This window comes from Bipolaris sorokiniana (genome assembly GCF_000338995.1).
Source record: "Bipolaris sorokiniana ND90Pr unplaced genomic scaffold COCSAscaffold_4, whole genome shotgun sequence".
In the NCBI taxonomy this organism is placed as follows: Eukaryota; Fungi; Ascomycota; class Dothideomycetes; order Pleosporales; family Pleosporaceae; genus Bipolaris; species Bipolaris sorokiniana.
In genome coordinates, this window is record NW_006911898.1 from 2,056,002 (window position 1) to 2,078,105 (window position 22,104).

The 22,104-nt window shown below is 51.8% G+C and overlaps 8 protein-coding genes across 8 annotated transcripts; 6 read left to right on the plus strand and 2 right to left on the minus strand.

Annotated features, from left to right (window-relative positions):
* Positions 1-5: 5 nt before the first annotated feature.
* Positions 6-635, plus strand: COCSADRAFT_302240 (uncharacterized protein). The gene has a single exon (XM_007699991.1). The coding sequence runs from the start codon at positions 152-154 to the stop codon at positions 470-472; it is 321 nt and encodes a 106-aa protein (XP_007698181.1). The 5' UTR covers positions 6-151; the 3' UTR covers positions 473-635.
* COCSADRAFT_302247 (uncharacterized protein) lies at positions 636-8,135 on the plus strand. The gene is made up of 5 exons (XM_007699992.1): positions 636-996; positions 1,069-1,239; positions 1,308-1,402; positions 1,459-6,320; positions 6,370-8,135. Exons 1-5 carry the CDS (start codon positions 799-801, stop codon positions 7,902-7,904), a joined length of 6,861 nt encoding a protein of 2,286 aa, XP_007698182.1. The 5' UTR covers positions 636-798; the 3' UTR covers positions 7,905-8,135.
* A 459-nt stretch (positions 8,136-8,594) lies between these two features.
* Positions 8,595-9,615, plus strand: COCSADRAFT_302275 (uncharacterized protein). The gene is made up of 2 exons (XM_007699993.1): positions 8,595-9,096; positions 9,308-9,615. Exons 1-2 carry the CDS (start codon positions 8,908-8,910, stop codon positions 9,503-9,505), a joined length of 387 nt encoding a protein of 128 aa, XP_007698183.1. The 5' UTR covers positions 8,595-8,907; the 3' UTR covers positions 9,506-9,615.
* On the minus strand, positions 9,616-12,495 carry COCSADRAFT_302244 (uncharacterized protein). Its single transcript, XM_007699994.1, has one exon. The coding sequence runs from the start codon at positions 12,438-12,440 to the stop codon at positions 9,786-9,788; it is 2,655 nt and encodes an 884-aa protein (XP_007698184.1). The 5' UTR covers positions 12,441-12,495; the 3' UTR covers positions 9,616-9,785.
* Positions 12,496-12,611: 116 nt separating this feature from the next.
* COCSADRAFT_35275 (uncharacterized protein) lies at positions 12,612-13,370 on the plus strand. The gene is made up of 4 exons (XM_007699433.1): positions 12,612-12,685; positions 12,796-12,874; positions 13,011-13,100; positions 13,151-13,370. The coding sequence occupies exons 1-4, from the start codon at positions 12,678-12,680 to the stop codon at positions 13,178-13,180; spliced, it is 207 nt and encodes a 68-aa protein (XP_007697623.1). The 5' UTR covers positions 12,612-12,677; the 3' UTR covers positions 13,181-13,370.
* A 419-nt stretch (positions 13,371-13,789) lies between these two features.
* On the plus strand, positions 13,790-15,519 carry COCSADRAFT_138829 (uncharacterized protein). The gene is made up of 3 exons (XM_007699995.1): positions 13,790-13,922; positions 14,011-14,869; positions 14,916-15,519. Exons 1-3 carry the CDS (start codon positions 13,853-13,855, stop codon positions 15,280-15,282), a joined length of 1,296 nt encoding a protein of 431 aa, XP_007698185.1. The 5' UTR covers positions 13,790-13,852; the 3' UTR covers positions 15,283-15,519.
* Positions 15,520-17,501: 1,982 nt separating this feature from the next.
* Positions 17,502-18,440, minus strand: COCSADRAFT_198177 (uncharacterized protein). The gene has a single exon (XM_007699996.1). It carries the CDS (start codon positions 18,394-18,396, stop codon positions 17,878-17,880), a length of 519 nt encoding a protein of 172 aa, XP_007698186.1. The 5' UTR covers positions 18,397-18,440; the 3' UTR covers positions 17,502-17,877.
* Positions 18,441-18,600: 160 nt separating this feature from the next.
* On the plus strand, positions 18,601-21,228 carry COCSADRAFT_169681 (uncharacterized protein; the record flags this gene model as incomplete). Its single annotated transcript, XM_007699997.1, has 4 exons — positions 18,601-18,656; positions 19,087-19,138; positions 19,200-19,873; positions 20,037-21,228. 4 exons carry the CDS (start codon positions 18,601-18,603, stop codon positions 21,226-21,228), a joined length of 1,974 nt encoding a protein of 657 aa, XP_007698187.1.
* Positions 21,229-22,104: the final 876 nt, after the last annotated feature.

The following is a 22,104-nucleotide window of genomic DNA, read 5'->3' on the forward strand; positions in this document are numbered from 1 at the left end:
TCCGAGCGGAGTCGCGAATAGCTTACACCAAGGAGTTCCGACCGAGTTCCGACACCCACCATGTACGGTGGCTTGGGAGCGATCGAGACATGGCCAGGGGCGGCATGGGGTACGTGGTCCAGGGCCATCCCAGGTTTGGCATCGCTGGGTAATGTGCAGCTTCGGCTCAAGCTCAACAGCTCTTCGGGAAGTGCATTGGGGTGTTCCGCGACCCTCCTTGAAAAAAATTAATACTTACACAAGTCCTCACCCGGCTGCTTTACGACTGCTGTTGTTTCCCTCTTCCTCACTTTGCTTCCTCCCTCCTCCCTCTCTCTCTTTCTCTCAAGTCTCACTCACCTCACTATACATACACACGCCCCATATATATACATATTACAGTACTGTATCTTGCCTACAGCACTCTCTCCCTCACTGTCCAATCGTTGTTTGCAGGTGCTTTCCTCCCAGCACCCGCAACATACACCTTTGAACGCATTAGTATCGGAAGATTGCTTTTGAGCGGCCTTCCCTCCGATACTCCAGCTGTAATCCACTAACACTCCTGCTCGGATCCTCCCACCGACAGAATCGTTAGAACAGCAACTGCACTCTTCTCCAAACAAGAGGGTGTGTGCATCCGGTTTTTCTTGTAGACCAACCGACGTTGGGTCTCATTTGTAGATCTACGACACTAAAGGCCGAGCTCCAGCTTTGCCCATTACTCAGTCAAAAATTACCCGATCACTCGCCGACCTGAGTTCCCGACCAAACTTTCCCCTCCCAACTCCCTCCACATTCAACTAATTCCCTAGTTGCATGGGATTACCAGCAAACAATATGGCCGGAGCTGCTCAGAACGGAGTCAATGGGGATGCCAATGGCACCCCGAGCTCCTACTCAGCCAAGTTCGATCTTGCTCCGCACTTTATCGGCGGCAACAACCTCAGCGTAGCCTCTCCCGGCAAAGTCAAGGACTTTGTGGCAGCGCACGATGGACACACAGTCATTACCAATGTAAGAGAATTCCCTCCCCACAAAGAAATACTGTTTGGGGTTCGGGTGCGCTGACTCGGGCTTTCCCCGCAGGTTCTCATTGCGAACAACGGTATCGCCGCCGTCAAAGAGATCCGCTCGGTGCGGAAATGGGCATACGAGACGTTTGGCGATGAGCGGGCGATTCAGTTCACCGTCATGGCCACGCCTGAGGATCTCCAGGCCAACGCAGAGTACATCCGCATGGCGGATCAATACGTCGAGGTACGTTGCCACTTGCAAAGCCTGGGAGCGGCAAAACAAATGGAGGACCGACTAACAGGTACATGCAGGTACCCGGCGGTACCAACAACAACAACTACGCTAACGTTGAGCTCATTGTCGATGTGGCCGAGCGAATGAACGTTCACGCTGTGTGGGCAGGATGGTGCGTATTCTCTACATGAATCAGAGGGGCAAATTGGGCTGACATTGTGCTTCTAGGGGACACGCCTCTGAGAACCCCAAACTCCCCGAATCGCTTGCCGCTTCGCCCAAGAAGATCATCTTCATCGGTCCTCCCGGATCCGCCATGCGCTCGCTTGGTGACAAGATCTCCTCCACAATTGTCGCACAACACGCTGGCGTGCCATGCATTCCATGGTCAGGAACCGGTGTCGATGCGGTCAAGGTTGACAACAACGGCATTGTCACAGTCGAGGATGACGTCTACCAAAAGGGTTGCACCAAGTCGTGGGAAGAGGGTCTCGAGAAGGCCAAGATGATTGGCTTCCCCGTCATGGTCAAGGCCTCAGAAGGTGGTGGTGGCAAGGGTATCCGAAAGGTCGAGCGCGAGGAAGACTTTGAGCAGCTTTACAAGGCGGCTGCCTCTGAGATTCCTGGATCGCCCATCTTCATTATGAAGTTGGCGGGCAGCGCACGTCACTTGGAGGTCCAGCTGCTGGCTGACCAGTACGGCAACAACATTTCGCTGTTCGGACGTGACTGTTCGGTACAGCGACGACACCAGAAGATCATTGAGGAGGCACCGGTAACAGTTGCTGGCTCAAAGACCTTCCAGGAGATGGAGAAGGCTGCCGTCTCGCTCGGACGGCTCGTCGGATATGTCTCTGCCGGTACCGTCGAGTACCTCTACTCGCACGCTGACGACAAGTTCTACTTCTTGGAGCTGAACCCCCGTCTTCAAGTCGAGCATCCTACCACAGAAATGGTAACGGGCGTGAACCTCCCAGCCGCCCAGCTCCAGATTGCCATGGGTCTTCCATTGCACCGTATCCGTGACATTCGTCTCCTGTACGGCGCTGATCCCCACACCAGCTCTATCATTGACTTTGACTTCTCCACCGAAGGCAGCGCTAAGAGTCAGCGACGACCTACTCCCAAGGGCCACTGTACGGCCTGCCGTATCACTTCCGAAGATCCCGATGAGGGCTTCAAGCCATCTGGTGGTACCATTCACGACCTCAACTTTAGGAGTAGCTCCAACGTCTGGGGTTACTTCTCCGTTAGCTCTGCTGGTGGTATTCACAGCTTCTCTGACTCCCAGTTTGGTCACATTTTCGCCTACGGCGAGAACCGACAAGCATCGCGAAAGCACATGGTTGTTGCTCTCAAGGAGTTGAGCATTCGTGGTGACTTCCGAACAACTGTTGAGTACCTCATCAAGTTGCTCGAAACACCTGCTTTCGAGGAGAACACCATCACAACGGGCTGGCTTGACGAGCTCATTTCCAAGAAGCTGACTGCTGAGCGACCGGATACTATGATTGCCGTCATTTGCGGTGCTGTTACCAAGGCTCACGTTGCGAGCGAAGCATGCATCAGCGAATACACTGCCAGTCTGCAAAAGGGTCAGGTGCCGTCAAAGGATGTGCTCAAGACGGTCTTCCCTATCGACTTCATCTACGAGGGCAACCGATACAAGTTTACCGCTACCAAATCGACCATTGACAGCTTCACTCTGTTCATCAACGGAACAAAGTGCTCGGTCGGTATCAGGGCACTTGCCGATGGCGGTCTCTTGATCCTGCTCAGCGGAAAGTCACACAATGTCTACTGGAAGGAGGAGGTCGGCGCCACCCGTCTCTCGGTTGACGGCAAGACTTGTCTCCTCGAGCAAGAGAACGACCCCACTCAACTGCGAACCCCATCGCCCGGTAAGCTCGTCAGGTTCCTTGTTGAGAACGGCGAGCACATTGACAAGGGCCAACCTTTTGCTGAGGTTGAAGTCATGAAGATGTACATGCCTTTGATCGCACAGGAGGCCGGTATGGTCAACCTGATTAAGCAGCCAGGAGCCACTCTCGAGGCTGGTGACATTCTCGCTGTCCTAGCTCTCGATGACCCATCCAGGGTCAAGACTGCCCAGAACTTCACAGGCCAGCTTCCCGACCTTGGTGCACCTCAAGTGCCCGGAGCCAAGCCCCCGCAGCGATTCAACTACCTGTACTACATCCTTGAGAACATCTTCCAGGGTTTCGACAACCAGGTCATCATGCAGAGCACCCTCAAGGAACTTGTCGATGTCCTCAGGGATCCTGAGCTGCCGTATGGAGAGTGGAACGCCCAGGCGTCTGCTCTTCACGCCCGTATGCCACAAAAGCTTGATGCTACCTTCTCTCAGATTGTCGACAAGGCCCACAGCCGTAACCTTGAGTTCCCTAGTAAGGCGCTCAACAAGGCGTTCCAGAAGTTCGTAGAGGAGAACGTAGCCAAGGGCGACGTTGCGCTGCTCAAGGCTTCTTTGGCGCCTTTGGCTGATGTCATTGATCGCTACTCTGAAGGTCTCAAGGCACACGAGTACAGTGTTATGATAAAGCTTTTGGAGGTGTACTGGGCTACTGAGTCGCTCTTCTCGTCTCGCACATCGCGTGACGAAGAAGTTATTCTCAAGCTCCGTGATGAGAACCGCGATAACATCACCAGCGTTGTCCACACTGTCCTGTCTCACACCAGGGTTGGCGCTAAGAACAATCTCGTCATTGCCATCCTTGACCTCTACCGACCTAACAAGCCCGGTGTCGGCAACGTGTCCAAGTACTTCAAGGATATTCTCAAGAAGCTTACTGAGCTTGAGTCCAGGCAGACTGCCAAGGTCTCCCTCAAGGCTCGTGAAGTCCTCATTCAGTGCGCTATGCCCTCGCTTGAGGAGCGCACAGCACAGATGGAGCACATCCTGCGCTCTTCCGTCGTCGAGTCTCGCTACGGCGAGAGCGGATGGGACCACCGTGAGCCCAACTTTGATGTCATCAAGGAGGTTGTCGATTCTAGGTACACTGTCTTTGACGTATTGACCCAGTTCTTCGTCCACTCTGATCCCTGGGTTGCTCTTGCTGCCCTGGAGGTATACACTCGCCGTGCTTACCGTGCGTACCAGCTCCAGAACATCAACTACCACAACGAGGGTGAGCAGCAATGCTTCCTTTCTTGGGACTTCATCCTCCGCAAGGTTGGTGAGGCGGAGTACGGTCTCGCCGTAGAGCCTTCAGAGCCTGGCACACCAAGCACCCCAGGATTCGAGCGCCCGCCTCGCATCCAGTCCCTTAGCGACATGACCGCATGGCAAAACCGCTTCGAGGGTGAGCCTACCAGGAAGGGTGTTGTTGTCCCTGTCGACTTCCTCGATGATGCCGATGAACTCATTAGCAAGGCTTTGGACATTTTCCCCAACCTTGGCAAGGAGAAGAAGACTGGTACTGGGTTGAGGGAGGGCTTGACCATGAAGCGCACTCCCACCACTGGTGTCAACGAGCCCAAGCACAGTGACGAGCTCACTGGTGTCCTCAACGTTGCCGTCCGCGATATTGAGGGCAACGACGACAAGGAGATCCTCGACCGCATCCTGCCTATCATCGAGGACTTCAAGACGGAGCTTCTGTCGCGCCGCATCCGCCGCATCTCTTTCATCTGCGGTCACAAGGATGGAACTTACCCCGGCTACTACACTTTCCGTGGGCCCAATTACGAGGAGGATGCCAGTATCCGTCACGTCGAGCCTGCTCTTGCCTTCCAGCTTGAGCTTGGCAGACTCTCCAAGTTCAACATCAAGCCAGTCTTTACGGAGAACCGCAATATCCACATTTATGAGGCTGTTGGCAAGGGTGCCGAGAGTGACAAGCGCTACTTCTTGAGGGCGGTCGTCCGATCCGGCCGTCTCCGAGAGGAGATTCCTACCGCTGAGTACATGATCTCTGAGACGGATAGGTTGATGACTGACATTCTGGATGCTTTGGAGATTGTTGGCACCTCACAAGCTGACATGAACCACATCTTCATCAACTTCTCTCACGTCTTCCCTCTGAACCCCACTGAGGTTGAAGAGGCCATTGGCGGTTTCTTGGAGCGTTTCGGTCGACGACTCTGGCGCCTCCGTGTTACTGGTGCTGAGATCCGTATCATTGTAACTGACCCTCAGACTGGTATTCCTTACCCACTCCGTGTGATCATCACCAACACATCTGGATACGTCATCGAGGTGGAGATGTACGCTGAGCGCAAATCTGAGAAGGCTGGCAAGTGGCTCTTCCACAGCATTGGCGGAACCAACAAGATTGGTTCGCTCCACTTGCAGCCAGTCTCTACTCCGTACCCCACCAAGGGTGCCCTTCAGCCCAAGAGGTACAAGGCCCACCTTATGGGTACTCAGTACGTGTACGACTTTCCAGAGCTCTTCCGTCAAGCCACCGAGAATAGCTGGATCGAGGCTATCAAGAAGCAACCCTCGCTCCGCGAGACTCAGCCAGCCAAGGGAGAGTGCCTCGAGTACTACGAATTGGTGCTTGATGATACTGAGAACCTTGCTGAGGTCAACCGTGACCCTGGCCAGAACAACATTGGTATGGTTGGTTGGATTGTGACTGCTAAGACGCCCGAATACCCCCGTGGCCGCCGCTTCATCATCATCGCCAACGACATCACCTACAAGATTGGTTCCTTCGGACCTGCAGAAGACAACTTCTTCCACAAGTGCTCTGAGCTCGCACGTAAGCTTGGCATTCCCCGAATCTACCTGTCTGCCAACTCTGGCGCACGAATTGGTCTTGCCGAGGAGCTCATTCCTCACTTCTCCGTGGCGTGGAAGGTCCCTGAAAAGCCCGAGGCTGGTTTCGACTACCTCTACTTGACACCCGAGAAGTACGAGCACTTTGTTGATGGCAAGCGCAAAGATGTCATCTGCGAAAAGGTCGAAGATGGTGGTGAGACCCGCTACAAGATCACTACCATCATTGGTGCTGAGGATGGTCTCGGTGTTGAGTCTCTCCGTGGCTCTGGTCTAATTGCTGGTGAGACATCAAGGGCTTACGAGGACATCTTCACCATCACTTTGGTCACTTGCCGTTCAGTTGGTATGTATTTCGATCGTGATTTGTACAACAATTTACTAACACTTGATAGGTATTGGTGCTTACCTTGTCCGTCTCGGACAGCGTGCCATCCAGATCGAGGGCCAGCCAATTATCCTCACTGGTGCTCAGGCTATCAACAAGCTGCTCGGTCGTGAGGTCTACACCTCCAACCTCCAGCTTGGTGGCACGCAGATTATGTACCGAAATGGTGTTTCACACTCGACTGCCGGTGATGACTTTGAGGGTGTTTCCAAGATCGTCAAGTGGCTGTCTTACGTTCCCGACAAGAAGGGCAACCCTGTCCCGATTTCTCCTTCGGCTGACGCCTGGGACCGTGACATCACTTACTACCCCCCCGGCAAGTCTGCCTACGACGTCAGGCATCTCATTGCTGGAAAGGAGGACGAAGATGGCTTCCAATCCGGTCTCTTTGATCGCGGTTCGTTTGAAGAGACTCTTGGTGGTTGGGCTAAGACTGTTGTCGTCGGTCGTGCTCGCCTCGGTGGCATCCCCATTGGTGTCATCGCTGTCGAGACCCGCTCAGTTGAGAATGTCACGCCTGCCGATCCCGCGAACCCAGACTCGATCGAGCAAGTTACATCTGAGGCTGGTGGTGTCTGGTACCCCAACTCTGCATTCAAGACTGCCCAAGCTATCAAGGACTTTAACAACGGTGAGCAACTGCCACTGATGATCCTTGCCAACTGGCGTGGTTTCTCTGGTGGTCAGCGCGACATGTACAACGAAGTCCTCAAGTACGGTTCGTACATTGTCGATGGCCTCGTCAAGTACCAGCAGCCCGTCTTCGTATATATTCCTCCATTCGGCGAGCTCCGTGGTGGATCATGGGTCGTCGTCGATCCTACCATCAACCCTCAATTCATGGAAATGTACGCCGACGAAGACTCTCGTGGTGGTGTTCTCGAGCCCGAAGGTATCGTCGGCATCAAGTATCGCAAGGAGCGCCAGCTCGACACCATGGCCCGCAACGACCCCGTCTATGGTGAGCTTAAGCGCAAGCTGAACGACAAGGATACACCAGAGGCCGAACTCAAGGATATCAAGGCCAAGATGAACGAGCGCGAGAAGCTGCTTCTGCCCATCTATGGCCAGATTGCCATTCAATTCGCCGATCTTCACGACCGCGCTGGTCGTATGCAAGCCAAGGGTGTCATCCGAAAGGGACTTCGCTGGCAAAACGCCCGCCGCTTCTTCTACTGGCGCCTTCGCCGCCGTCTCAACGAAGAGTACATCCTCAAGAAGTTCGCCGCTGCTGCCTCGCCAACACACGAGAGCCCCTTGGCCGACCCTGCCACCCGTGCTCGTGGCTTCGAGATGCTGAAGCACCTGTCCAGCATCCCCGACTGGGAGCAAGACGATATGGCCGCGGCAACATGGTACGAAGAGAACAAGCCATTAGTTAGCGAGAAGATTGAGCAGCTCAAGACTGACGGTATTGCGGATGAGATTGCACAACTCATGCGCAAGGACCGCGAGGGTGGCTTGAAGGGTGTCATTAGCCTGCTCAGCACGCTACCGACAAGTGAGAAGGAAGAGGTACTCAAGATGTTGAGCAAGGCGTAATTGTGCGTTTTTTACGTATTCTTTTTCGCTTTTGATGCGCTTACGGCATGGCATGGCATTTTTATGAGATGTCTATGTTTCTTTTTCTTTCGGATGTGGGGGAAATGACTGGGACGGCGATAGTGTAACTTTAGCGTTGTTAGTGCGCGAGCTTTTTTGGGAATTTTCTACTCTCACTTATCAATAGTTTGAGAGGACGAGAGGGAAGCAAAGTAGTTTCATGGAGGGGGCTAGATGAGGCAGGAGGGGGCTGTGTTGGGAGGCACATGTTTTCTCCTGGTCCTGTCTGTTTTAATACATGTAACGAAATCAAACTTTTTCAAATTAGCTGTTGTAGTGTATTTGTAGTGTATTTGTACTGTAGGTTGGTGGTTGTACGGAATAATAATGATGATAAGACACTTTTACTAGACGATGATATACATTTGTTGCTATACGTCTCTTTACTCGTCAATCAATGGCTAAACGCAGCGGAAAGCTCTATGTGTGTATGAAGATAGCGACACACCCACACTCAACTCAACACCACTATCCATGAAAAATACCCCACCATCCCTCTTCAACCCTCCTTTTCTCCTCATCATCCCACTCTCCTCTCCCTCCCTCCCCAATCCCGATCGGTCCGAGACCAGCATCCTCCGAATCGCGAGGTGAGGTGAGCGCAGATCACCTAACGTCTCTTCTACAGAGACTCCACTTTTTTTACCGTCTCGGGGCGGGGTTGTTATTCCAACGACGCCCCAAACCCATGCACACCGATACGTCACTAGGCTGCAAATCGGGTGAGAAAAAAATCTCCGTGAGGGCATTGAAGGTAGCGTTCCTTCTCTTTTTCTTCTTCTCATTCTACTTTTTTTTTTCCCTCACGGTTAAAGCTCAATTGACGTCACCTACCCGCACTACGTATACTTTTGCATCTACATACGCATCTGCATACACATCCGTTCTCACGTGCTCTATCCATCCAGACGGAAAAGAGCAAGAAAAGTAAAGAGCTACGAAAATGGTCTATACAATTGTCGTCCACCTTGTCGCGAAAGATGATGCAGAATGCATCCGCAAGCTCAGCGCCAAGCTTGTCGAGGCTAGCCAGGTGTACAGCCAGGATAAAGAGACGCTGAGCTGGTTCGTCATGCAGGATACAAAGGAGCCGCGCAAGTTTTGTATTGTGGAGAGGTATGCGCAGGAGAGTGTAAGTTAACTCTATTTCTGTTTGTTTCTTTGGGTGGTGAGGGTTTGTGGGGACGAGTGTTGGGAGGAAGGAGAGAGGAGGAGGAGGAGGAGGGTTTGCACGTGATATGTTTCTCGTGCCTTGTTCCCTTTCCACACCCTCCTCGTCGTGTTTGTTTTCAGTGGAGAAATAAACTAAAGAGGATACGTGCTAACGGTATGGTGCACTGTAGTCTCAGCAATACCACCTCAACAACCCGTACTGGAAGACGTTTGATCCGTACGTTATTCCGCTGCTGGCGGAGCCCATGGATCTGCGCCGCTTTGAGGAGCTGGATACGAGTGCGAGCAAGGCGAGTGCACATTATCATGAGGATGCGGTGAAGACGGAGACGAGCTTGGGAGATATGTATAAGGGGACTGATGCGTAGTCGTTATATACAATTTGCAGTGTAAAACAAGAATTCGAGTGGTTATTGACTCAATTGAAAGAGTATGAGTTGGTGTTTTTATGTCAGGTGATGGAAGTGAGAAAGTGGGAATTACTTGTGTACGAAGAGGGGGGGTTGAGTGGTATCAGGTAAACAAGAGTATTTCTGGAGTATTATATGGAAGGATGGGGCACAACGATATGAAAACACTATATAAGATGCGCAGGTGGTTAAAGTAAGTCGATTCTAACTATCCATATAGCTATACGGTGGATGAGCATCATCTCGTAACCTTCGTAACGCGTACACTTTTTCTATCACCCATCTCAACTTCATCCAAGTCATCCATAGCCTTTCCCGTTGAACGATGAATAGATTCCGGATTCCGATCCAGAGCTTTAGCCTGCACCGCAAAAGAGCGTTTCAAATGATCTAAAGACTCTGTAACATCGCCTTTCACAGCGCTCTCGGGCGTCATCGCCTGCCACTCGCTATGCCGCTCCCGCCAATCCGGACCTAGTATGTCGACAAGATTGATAGAAGCCCTGCGATTGATCTTCCTTCGCATACGCGGATGCCACATATGGTGATGCACCATTCCCGACGCGAAGAGCTGTGGTTCTCGAAAGAGCGGACTACCCCAGATTCTGTTGACTTCGCGGATGTACTGGGCGTAAGGGCGGGTATTGACGCGCTCCATGATCCTATTCTCTTTGATGCGTGAATGACCCCGACCGAACATGATTACGAATTGTTCTTGTAGGACTTTGAGAACGGTATGGTAGTGCACGTATACGCCGAGATCGCGCAGTTGGACTACGGTTTGAAGGCCGATACTCCAGCCCAGACGTCCGATGAGATGGTTTTCGAGCAAGCGGCGGCGGTAGTGTTTCTTTGCGAATCTGGAGTTGATTATGTTTTGTTCCAGGGTGGCGTTGGGGAGTAATCCGGCTTTGAATCCCCATCTGACAAGTCCCTGGATGAGCGAGGGCTGGAAGATTTGTCTGACTGGATGAAATTGGTTCTGCCGTTGTGTGACCGTAACGGGAAAGTTGAAGTAGCGGTTAGGCTCTGGGTGAAAAGCACGTAGCTTTGCAGTCGCTGGTTCCAGAAAAGGCGACTTGGGTAATGTCGCGAATTGGAGGTGGCTCCTGGGCGCGTACCAGCAGAGAAGCCAGAGAAGAAGACGCCGTAGCTCTCTCAACCTGCCCTCCATGCCAAATCGGCGAATGATCTCGCGCCAGTGGAGCGGAGAGATGGCTCCCATTCCCATCTCAAGGATCATCATAAAGGTACGTGTTACGAAGCGGAGGTCGTCATACGTCTTTTGAGAGGAAGCAACAGGTCTATGCCCTCTGCTTCGTCGACGCAGTAAGGCTTTGATCGCCATGATTGACTCCGGTGTTAATATGATATTCTTAGCCCGCATGTCTTGAAGTACTGCCATAACATGCTCCGGTCCAGTACGTGTGATGCAAGTCTGCAGAAGCAAATTCCAGGACTCTTGACTTGGATCGTTGTGAAAGAGAGTCAGGATAGCCAGGGTACGCTGAGCTTGCAATCGATCGCCCTGTTCAAGGTAGAAGTCGAGCAGTGTCCGCTGCACCTCAGCATCGCCAAACACATCTGGATGCTGGTCACTTTCAACTATGCTACCCACCAGCTCCCACTTCTGCTCCGAAACAAACTTCTCCAAAGCTAGTGAAAAGACGCAGCCTTGTAAAGCGATACCAGCAGCCCTAAGCTCTTCGAATCTGCTTTGGAGCTCTTCTATGGGCTGCGTCTGTCTAGCCATTGTGAGTACAGCCAGCGGTCCAATTTCGTTCACTCCCACCATGGAAAGCCCGTGTATGACGGAAGCCGGCGGGAAGGTCCGCGTTGCGAACATGCGGGCAACGAATGAGTCTTCAAATCGAACGGGTGCAGTATCAGGGCCTGACAAGCGGCGCATAAGTTTCTCACTGTACTTGATTTTTTCACTGTGCAGAACCTTCCTCGTCCCTGTCACATCGACTTGTACTTTGCGAGCTACTGCTTCGACAGTAAAGAGGCGAACAACGGGGTGCAATGCGACACTCTCTGACGGCATGTCATCGCGCTCAGTGCAAGTCATATGCCAATGGCGTGCTATTGCGATGGCACGTTTGTCTATCAAGGCTGGTACCACTTCGTTATAGAGGTTCCGTTCGTTGCTGTGCTCATATATCTCCCTCAAGATTTCGTATGCATCATTCTTGAAGGTAAGGCGACCTGAACGCGCCAATTCGCACAAGGGGAGTTTCTTGAGGTTCAGGCTCTTCACCAGCGCATGGTGATATTTCAACGCTGCCCTGGGTTCCCTAGGAAGCCAATGGCTCATGACTAGGCTGTATAAACGGGGGAACGTCTTGCCCGTCTTGCAAAGTAATTCTCCTGCATGCTCCACAGCCTTCTTTACGACCTGGTGATGCTTTATGAAAGTTCCCCATAGAAACTCGGCGTCTGGCGTATCCTCGGTGGGTAGTGAATAGCTATGGTGACGAATGCTTCGCCAGACATTCCGGACGCCTTCTGCCCCGTTAACTCTCTCTTCATATGCAAGAACGATAGCGAGCTGTGTAGGATCGTCCTCCCGCGTGGTCAAAGGTACGGCATGATTCTTAAATATGTCGATTGTCGGTTTGACTGCGTCATTGGCATCGTCATTTTGGAGGGCTTCGCGGACAGACTTTCGGAGCGCTGCTTCCAAGGCTGCCTCTTTCATGCGTTTCCATTTTGGGTGTGCGAGAGGACCTGTCAGATATGTGATATTGTTGGAATAGTTGCGGTGGTGAGGGACAGAGCAGCATTTGGTGGCTGTTGAGCAAGTGGCAGGGAATTCCGAGGCATTGACAATGGATCGCAGAAGTCGCAAGGCCGACGGGCTTGCGAGGAGCCTGTCGAGGGCCGGTGGCATCAACAAGACAAGATGCGAGGGTGATACTTGTCCATTGGCGGCCGCAATTGTCTTGCGGTCCCACGCTCAAGTCTGAAGATGCGGAAAGTTGCTGTACCCAAATGGGTCAAGGGCCTTGGCATTCGACTCTCTTCCGCCAATGGATCATTCGACCTCGCGACGTAGAGAAACCGCCCATACCACAAAACCACCAATTGTCCCAGCAAACCACGCAAACACACATCTACACACTTCAAAATGGCAGGGTACGTCTTGTATAGAGCTATAGACGGCATATTGGGCTGCAGGGAGCGCGGCGCCGGCCGCTTCTAGGCCCCCGATATGACACACAGAGCTCGACACTGACAGCCAGCAGCTGGGTTATGCGCGAGAACCGCGTGCCTCAATGGCAGCGCGAACACCAAAAGCACGATGGACTGAGGACCTGGGAGAAGGTGCGTTCCTGGATACAAGAGATGGCATGACATGGCTATGATGCGACCACGAAGAGCATATGACAGGACCATTGAGATGCATCGACCTCCAGCATCGACATAGTGGTAGGATAATTGCTGACATAGTTTGGTACAGGGCCGTGGCAAGTGGATGGTCCCCGGTTACAAGGCCCTCCTGTACACCACCTTCGGTGCTAGCATGTACATGATGAGCCGTCTTGTTCTCGTACGTGTAGACACGACCTATGGTAGAAATGCCACTAACAAACTCTCTAGGGACACAAGACCTGGGCTGGCAAGAACTAGAGTGTACAATTCGAGCATGATATATACACATGGTTGGACTGGGAGAGACGCATCCATGTCCATATCCATGTACAAGCATCCAACGAGTGCTTGACTTGCAAAGAGTAGCAACATCTCTCTTATTTGAATCAATAGAGCATTCTGCCTTTCGGCTCATACTAGTCTTGATGTTCTCAGATATCGTCTCCCGCTCTCGAAGCTTACAGGACCAAGCGAATGCAACAAAGCAGAGCGGTGGCATTGCATTGAACCGGGCCTGACCGTGATAGTGACTTGAGTTGAACATTCCCGCCTTCTTCGACTTGGCTAGGTAATTTGGTCCCCGACAATGCGATGTCGCCTTTCGGATGCGACCTGTATCGGAAGAGGGCTTGTCTAGTCAATGACTACTGTTTCGACAATTCCCGTTTTGCAACCCAAGGAAAAAGCATGCATATTCTCATGATTTACACTCCACTTTGGCAAAAAAGTACGCGCATACGGCGTCGACGATAATGTGCTACCTTGAGGTTCTTGAATGACATCGCAACTGTGCCCCTCCATATACGGGCTAGTTCCTGTAAAATGAGGTCAGTGCCAACAGTGGACTAAAGCCGAGCCGAGATCCTTCCCCAGACCTCCTGCGCCCGCCAAAACTCCACGTACACCTGTTCATTGGGAGCTGTCAACGCAATGGCAGACTTCGTCAAGGGTCTCTTCGGGGGGCAGAAGCCTATGCCTGCCCCAGCTGCTGGTGATGATGGTACGTAGCCCCCACGCTGCCCGCACAATGGCACGCCCAGTCATTGCGGCAACACAACAAGATATGCGCACGCTGCTAACAACACCAGACTTTGCCGACTATGCTAGTGCTCCTGATCCCAAGCCCGCAGCCATCTCGCCTGTTACAACTCTCACCGGCGCAGCGCAGGCGGCTCCCACATCCTTCGGCGCGAACCGACCGTATACGGCATGGTACCGCGTGTGGGAGCGCACATCCATAGATGATTTCCAGCTGGAGATGTACATCCTGCCCTTCTTGTTCCTCCTTGTTGCTTTCCATCTCTGGGGCACCAACCGCAACCGAAGCAAAGCGAAGACATGGATCAAGGCACACGCCCCTGTTCTGACGCAGGAATTTGCCCAGGTCGGCTATACGCGCCCGCAATCCGAGCAGTCTGTTACGGATGTCGACAGCCTGCTTAAGGAGAAGGCCGCCGATGAGTTCCAGACCTATGCGACCGGACGCCAGAACGTGGCTTTCGTCGATTTCAGGCTTTCGTTCTCCAAGGGCTACAACCCCTTTATGTGGCTGGGAGACCACACACTTCCTCTATTCTTTGAGAGCTTTCCTCCTCCTGTCGAGCGTGTTGGGGCCACGGCATATGTATTCGATGGCCGTGAGACGAAGATTGCCCCGTCATATGGCCAGGGTGATGCCAAGAAGGTTTCCAACAGCACTTTTGACGGCTTTGTCTTTGCCGTCGTGCACAAGGATATGATGAAGCGCATGCGTGAGGACCGGTACGACTTGTCTCTGACCACCACCCGCGACCACGCCAAGTTGCCAGTATGGACTACCGTCATGAGCGAGAGCGCCGAGGTTACGGATATGCTGCTCACCCCCGAGCTTATCAAGGCCATTGAGCAGGCTGGAGATAACTTTGAGGCGATTATCGTCACCGACCAGCCGATTGATGCGCCCAAGACGTAAGTTTACAGTCTCTCGTACATAAACAGAGCTAACACGACACAGCCTCGACGAAACCAAGCCTCGCAAGCGTATTCACCTCTCTCTCAAATACTCATCCGACTACACAAATACCATGCCCCTGTTCCAGTACTTCCTTCGCCTCCCCGATTTCCTGGCCACGTCTGCTCACTTCCGTCCTGAAGCGCTCCGCCGCATCAAGCAGACGCGCGATGAGCAAATTGCCAAGATCCGCAAGGCCGAGGATGAGGAAAAGGCCGAGGAGCGCAAGCTCGCTCTGGACAAGCTGAAGAAGGAGCAGCGCGACGCTAAGCTAGGTCGCTTGAGCGCCGAGGAGCAGCGCAAGTTTTTGGAGAAGGAGCGCGAGAAGAATGCTAGGAAGGGAATGAAGAGGAGTACGGTCAAGGCTTAGAAGGGCTTACCTGGGAGATAGTGGGAGGGGGGATCGGAGGATTAGGAAAAGATAATGCGGATGGGATGGATGGCTTTTATGATTAGGGTCATGTTGGAATGCATGTGATATGCATGCTGTGGTTCAGGATGTATAAGTTATAGCCCCTTTACGTTCGGGGGGTCTGTATGAAAAAAAAATTGAGTGGCGAGGGTTGATACCGAAGTCATTAATTGAAACAACTTTTTTTTTGCAAGCTCGTTTGATTCGTATGGTGATAATAGTGGTATTTGTAAGGCTCCAATTTCTTTTCGACTTCCGAAACGTAGAAAGGAGGTTTCGAGTTTTTTTCTAGTGCCGAAGAAAAGCTTTCTTAGTTTTCTCCTTGAATTGACTATTGTACCATTATCTTTTTTTGGGAACCAAAATAATATATCTGATCACTTTGCATAGCCCGTATCAGGCAATGCATAGATTGCTGTGAGGCTCCGACATGTAGTGTTTGTCTAGTGTTGGGTGTAGAGTCTCATGGATAAGCGTAAAAGTACTGCTTAGGGAGATTCGTATCTATGATATCCCAGATTGTCGAAGTGTCGTTTATGGCACTGACTGTTAGGGACTTAGCAGGTAAGTCTCATGATGTTGAGTAGAGAATTTAGTACTTGATGCAAATTTTATTTTTTTAAAAAAAAAAATCGGTTTCCCAGACTCGAATTTTATTGACGCGGGGGGGGGAGGCTGTAGGGTTACGTCTTCTTTTGTACATTTCCACCGCTTTCCTTTTTGAGAGAGTAGAGAAGTAGATGGGGACAGTGATTTGTTTATATCTTGAATTAATGCATTTGACGCTTTGGAATCACAAGTATTGGCATAGACATGGTGGGGTTTTTTTCTTGAATCGAAAAAAAGGTAGATAACATGACAGTGTTGATTATCTGGTTATTTTTTACTTGTGGAAATTAGTGATGGTGACTGTTTTGACTGCTTTGTTTACTTTAGTCACTTGTTCTTTTTTTTTCTTACGTTTTATTTTCGTTCGTCTATAAGAGGAGAACAGGGGAATGCATGATAAACTTAGTAGATCTAGTGTGACTCATTTAATACTAGGTTCGTTGAATAAATTATTTGGCAGAGGGTAGGATTGTCTTGTTGGTGAGGGTTTAATGAATAGGTGTGTCTTGGAGTAAAGAGTTTGTGAATTTGTTAGTATTTTTTTGGAGATTTTTTTTTATAGGAAACGGGAAGTAACAAGGATGTATGAAATGGCTGGTTAACTTTGGAATGTATGAATGAGGGTTTTAGTTTTCTAACTGCTTCTTTAAGGAAGATGGAGTTCTTGTAATTGGTAAATTGTTATGTTATGTTGGTAGTACTTCACATGAGGCTACATATAGGTGTAGAACAAACATGAATGTTTTGCTTATGACTGCATAGATCTAGTTTGTAGTTTGTCATTATTCAACATGTAGTAATATCCTTGCTGAATTTAACTTTATCAGGTTGTATTACGCATTGCTAGATGTAGACTGTTTCCACTGTGTCTGAGAGCCTGAACAATATTGATATTCAGACTCTAGCACATTCCGCTCAGTCGTATGACAACTACCTTGTGATAATCAATTATTCTTATAAGCATATCGAATAAGTATTCTTTTGTTAAGATTTCTTTTGCTATATCTAAAAGGCAAGACGTTCTCATAGTTTGGATTACTATTCTTTGCGCCAATGATTCTATTAACCGACATTTCTTTGGTAACGACGCCTGATGGTCAAGAGCACTATTGAAGATCGAGTTCCATGGATGACTTATGAGATAGTACTCAACAAAAGGTCGACTCGTTCTTGGACTTTTCCGTGGTTTGATCAGTCAACAAACATCGATGGTATCTGCAGCTAAGTGTATACAACAACTTTGCACGGGCTTGAATGGGAAATTCTTCCATCAAGACTAACGCAACCAACTGCGTCCAGGTGTTACAGCATGAAGCGAGGCCTCGCAGCTCATTTAACCTAGTGCAAGATGATAAGCGTGCTTAGACAGACATTGATTAGTTGGTAAGCAGCCCATACATGGCACTATTGCTTTGTTGTTCCGGGGAAGTTGGAGGCTGCGGTGCTGCGGGGCTAGAGAGCTGGTGCAGGGTAGTTTCCGGGTCTTGCAGTCTGCTCTTGCTGCCACTGGATAGCCGAGACACACAATACTGCGAGCGAGGCAACTCACAACCCACCACCTGCAAACACATCAACAAATACACGACTAAACAAATAAACAAACAAATAAACAAACAAGCACAGCACGACTCAGAAGCGCCGATTCATCTATACGAGATCGATGTCGAGACCTGATACACGGGCCCTCGGCAAGCCGAGCAGTCCGGCCAGGGGGCGCTGCTCTTTGGACGGCGTTGGGGGACACGGCGGCTCCTCAAAATTACCGTCCCAGGATGGCCTGTCGCCTCACTAAAAAGAAAGGTGACAACGCAGCCAGACAAACCGGTTTTTCTGTGACAAGCAGACGGAGAAATGGAGATTTTTGGAGCAAAGAGAGGGACTTTTGATATGTCGTCGCAACAGGGCCATGGGGAACCCTGCTTGGTGGGCTGTCGACATGTCAGTTCACGACAAGATGCTGGGATGCGGGCAATAACGGGAAGAGCATGGCAGGCATGAGCGACATTGACAGAGTGGACAATTGGGCGGATGGGGGTGGCGATGGGCAAAACGGTCCACTGTGATGAAACTGGAGGTGCCGCGCGTGCTGCATGTCAGGGCTGGGCGCACACCATGGGGAACGATGGATGATGCGGCCATGGAGAACCACGGTTCGCCTGGGTGGGTGGTGGGTGGTGCTGTTTGTTGACATGGACAGACACGGACACGGACACAGACACAGACACAAACACAGACACGGGGCAAGCGAGCTGAGCAGAGCTTTTCACGTGATAGTCCGGAGGATCCGTGATCAACAGCAAGCCACGGAGCTCGGGCGCTGCAGCTTGGGCGCGCCGACAGCCAATGGCGACGCGCCAAAAAGTGGGAGGCTGGGGAGAGGCTGGAGCTATGCAGAGCTGGCTGCGGTGCAACATGGACAGGCTCAGCTGAAAATGGCGCGTATGTGCGCATTATCGACGACATGACGCATTACAGAGGCTGGGCGGGCTCCAATTGCAGATGCACACGCAATACAAGACCGCCCGGCCCTCGTGTGGTCGTCTGTTGGCGGCAATGATCAATGGCGCTCCAGCCAGGTCGGGGAAGCTCCCGGCAGCCCTGTGGAGCAGCGCGTTGATGGAGAGCAGCGATTGCGACACCTTGGGACACCTTGGGACACCTTGGGCCATGCATCGCCGGGCCAACAGCCGTAGAGGGATAATGGCGCGTCAGCAATTACCTCGGTGCCAAAAGGGCCGTCAATTGATGCATGCCAGGCCTCTGTCCGCCCACGGCACAGGCAGGAAAGGGGATACTGCTATGCGCTAGTGCCCGGCGTAAACAAGACCTTTCCGCTCTGGGACAGCTCTGTAAGAGCTTCCCAGCCTCCACAACCCTGCGGAGACGAGACGGCACACCCAGCAGAGGCCTAACTGACCGCCAATCTACTTGATCCCCTCGTCGTTTTTCCGGACTCCATCTCTCCTCCACCACTACGACACCCCGCTTACTGCATCCAATTGCGCATCTTCAAGCTGCTGCACGTCAACACCACAAAGCTGGCGCCCTCCGAGTAAAATCGCCCATCACCAATTCCTCTCCACGTGAGACCTTAAAAAGGAGCCAAGAAGTTCTTTCTTGATTCCTTTCGAATTGTTTTCGAACGGTTCGAAGGGTTTTCAAGCAAGAACGACCAGACTCCGTCAAACTGGATTTTGAAGCAAGAGTACGCCGTTTTCCCCGCGCCCCAGATTTGAATAAATAAGGACTTGTGCTAATTCAAGTAGGTTCCGATCCCCTTCAGTGTCTTCCCGTCTGCGTATCGGAACGCGGAAGTTAAGGACTCTACAAGTGGTCAGGTAGAACAAGAAGCACATCTTGAATACCAGGCTTCACACGGACGGGAAGGTCACGAAGAAATCCACGAATCCTTCTCCGCTACCACCGTCCATCGGCCACATCCTCCTCCTCCCAAATCGACCACCTCGTCTTCATCTTCTTCATCTTCGTCGTCTTCATCATCCTCGTCGTCTTCTTCCTCTCGCTCTAAGCGTCGCCACGACACTCAGGTCAAGGAAGAGGTTCACATCTACGAACAAGAGCGAATCCGCCGTTCTCAGCCTGCTCAGTCCCAGCACTATCAAGAGTCTCACCAGCACGTTCACGCTCAGCAGCAGCCTGCTCAGCACCGTGAAGAGGTTCATATTCACGAGCACACCCGCTACGCTCAGCCCCAAGCCCAAGTCCCAGCTCAAGCCCAGCCCCAGCAGCAACGCGCTCAGTCGTACGCTCAGTCGCACGCTCAGTCGCACGCTCCGTCGCACGTTCAGTCGCACGTTCAATCGCACGTTCACTCTCACGCTCAGTCCCACGCCACTCAATTTCACGCCCAGCCTCACCCTGAGCAAGCTCAGCACGCCCAGCGGACGGACCGTGTAGAGTTTGAACGATCCCACGACCGGTAAGTAAGCTCCATTGTTTTGCCAGCGCATCTTCGCACGGATCATCACAACAGACCAGCCCCCTGACGCTAGCGGCACCCAGCCCCCTCGCCACGCTAGCCTCATTAGTTTGTTGTTGTCCTAGCGACATGCAGTCCCCACTTTTCCCTCACCTCCTCTAAGCTCTTCCTTGCCCAACCCCAAGCTGACTTTCCTTTCTTCCTTCAGCTACCAATCCCAACCTCCTCCTTCCTCTTCACACTCAAAAGTCGAGGTCCAGGACACAACCTACGACAGACACTTCAACACTGTTCAAGGCCCTGCCACCACCGTCACTCAATCTCAACTCGACCTCACTGAGCGTCAGTTCCGTGAACGTACTCGACCCATCGTCGCCGGTGCCAGCTACTCCAAGGAGACCTACACCACCCAACGCGGTGCCTATCCCAACAACAGGAAGGTAGACAGTGTTGACTCTCATCAAACCGAGGTCCGAGTAGAAGAATCTGCTCGTTCCGCTGCTGCACCCCCCAAGAAGTTCAAGCGTGATATGGGATATTACGACAACGAGGGCAAGTACCATTCGTTTCGTCAAGGAATCTCCAACGCCGCACACAAGGTAGCCGACCGCGTTCAGCACCCCATCCACCCTCACCGCCACCACCACTCTCACGAGCACTCTTTCGCCGGAGCCAAGTACGACGACCAACGCGAGGAGGTTATCGTTAAGGAGAAGTTCACCACCGCTGCTCCTTCTGTTGCCCCTGCCCACCCCATCCACTCCGGAACTCCTGTAGAGCGTGTCGTTCGCGTCCACTCTTCAGTCCCACCCCCAGCCCCCAGGTCCGTCTCTGTCGCACCTGCTCCCGCCTCCAAGTCTATCGCAACCGCGCCAGTCCCTGCTCGCTCAGTCCGCAAGATGTCTACCGCAAGCACCATCACCATCCCCTGCCACCACATCCGCATTGGCGATCTCCTGATCCTTCAGGGCCGCCCTTGCCAGGTCATCCGCATCACCACCTCCTCCCAGACTGGCCAGCACCGCTACCTCGGTGTTGACCTCTTCACCAAGCAGCTCCATGAGGAGTCCAGCTTCATCTCCAACCCTGCCCCCTCTGTCGTTGTCCAGAACATGCTTGGTCCTGTCTTCAAGCAGTACCGTGTTCTCGACATCCGCGAGGACGGTCGTGTCGTCGCCATGACCGAGGGTGGTGATGTCAAGCAGGGTCTTCCCGTCCTTGACCAGTCTGGTCTCCTTTCCCGCTTGACAGAGGCCTTTGACAACGGCCGTGGCAGCGTCCGCATCCTCGTCATCAACGACGATGGTATGGAGATGGCTGTTGACTTCAAGGTTGTCCACGGCTCCAGGCTGTAGATGGTTTCACTCAACGGTATGTCTTCTACTTCTATCCATGCTACCTTCATATCGTCTAACATCATTCAGGTCTTATCCAAACGTTCTCTAATCAATCCTTCTTGGGCGTTTGTATCCTCATGACCACAATGTCTTATAAATGTGTTCATAACTTTTGCATGCTTGCTTAGCTGGGTAGCATTGGGCTTGCTCTTTGGTCATCTGTCGCTGCCTCGGCGCTTCGGATGGTTAGGGTGTTAAGTGCATACCTACCTTGGTTAGGTGATGAATTTATCGGTGCTACGTGTGTGGATAGTTAATGAATTGCGTCTTCTTTACAACTTTTGCCACTCTTTGCCTTTGTGACTTGACTGTGTCTTTGGTGTCCTCTTCTTCCCCATGTTCGTATTTGTTGTTGTTGATGATGTTCCCCCCTGGTTGTTATGGCCATAGCTTCCTGCAAGCGCCCATCGCTTAGTACCCCACGTTTTTGTCTCCACCAGTTTTGTACAGCGTGGACACAGAACTATACCCCGCTGTCGTGCATAGGGCCAACTACTCGCCTATGTACAAAAAAAATCCTTGTTTATGAACATGGGGAGGTGGGGGCGGGGGGGTGCATCATGTGTACTCTATGTAATGTGGGAAGGTGTGCCTTGTTTGATTCTTGGCTGACTGAAATTCATACATACACTCACCTCATCATCTTTTTTTTTTTACTTACGGAACCTTTTATTTTTTATTTGTCTATTCTTGGGGATGTGTGTGTGAGTGTGAGTTTGTAACCTTTTTTTTTTGTGTACAAAACTCACCACTTTTCTTGACTTGTCTTTATGCTTTCTGTGTGTGAGATGGCATTACTAACTACCATGCTATTTGTAGTTTGGGGTGGGGGGG

Bases quoted from the DNA above. Each gene is read 5' to 3' on its own strand.
- COCSADRAFT_302275 (XM_007699993.1), top strand. From the start codon at position 8,908: ATGGTCTATACAATTGTCGTCCACCTTGTCGCGAAAGATGATGCAGAA. The intron at 9,097-9,307 runs GTAAGTTAACTC...GGTGCACTGTAG, and splicing joins AGAGGTATGCGCAGGAGAGT to TCTCAGCAATACCACCTCAA.
- COCSADRAFT_198177 (XM_007699996.1), bottom strand. From the start codon at position 18,396: ATGTCGTCGATAATGCGCACATACGCGCCATTTTCAGCTGAGCCTGTC.
- COCSADRAFT_302240 (XM_007699991.1), top strand. From the start codon at position 152: ATGTGCAGCTTCGGCTCAAGCTCAACAGCTCTTCGGGAAGTGCATTGG.
- COCSADRAFT_138829 (XM_007699995.1), top strand. From the start codon at position 13,853: ATGGCAGACTTCGTCAAGGGTCTCTTCGGGGGGCAGAAGCCTATGCCT. The intron at 13,923-14,010 runs GTACGTAGCCCC...TAACAACACCAG, and splicing joins CCCAGCTGCTGGTGATGATG to ACTTTGCCGACTATGCTAGT. The intron at 14,870-14,915 runs GTAAGTTTACAG...AACACGACACAG, and splicing joins CCGATTGATGCGCCCAAGAC to CCTCGACGAAACCAAGCCTC.
- COCSADRAFT_302247 (XM_007699992.1), top strand. From the start codon at position 799: ATGGGATTACCAGCAAACAATATGGCCGGAGCTGCTCAGAACGGAGTC. The intron at 997-1,068 runs GTAAGAGAATTC...CTTTCCCCGCAG, and splicing joins GACACACAGTCATTACCAAT to GTTCTCATTGCGAACAACGG. The intron at 1,240-1,307 runs GTACGTTGCCAC...AGGTACATGCAG, and splicing joins TGGCGGATCAATACGTCGAG to GTACCCGGCGGTACCAACAA.
- COCSADRAFT_302244 (XM_007699994.1), bottom strand. From the start codon at position 12,440: ATGCCACCGGCCCTCGACAGGCTCCTCGCAAGCCCGTCGGCCTTGCGA.
- COCSADRAFT_35275 (XM_007699433.1), top strand. The intron at 12,875-13,010 runs GTGCGTTCCTGG...AGTTTGGTACAG, and splicing joins GACTGAGGACCTGGGAGAAG to GGCCGTGGCAAGTGGATGGT. The intron at 13,101-13,150 runs GTACGTGTAGAC...CAAACTCTCTAG, and splicing joins TGATGAGCCGTCTTGTTCTC to GGACACAAGACCTGGGCTGG.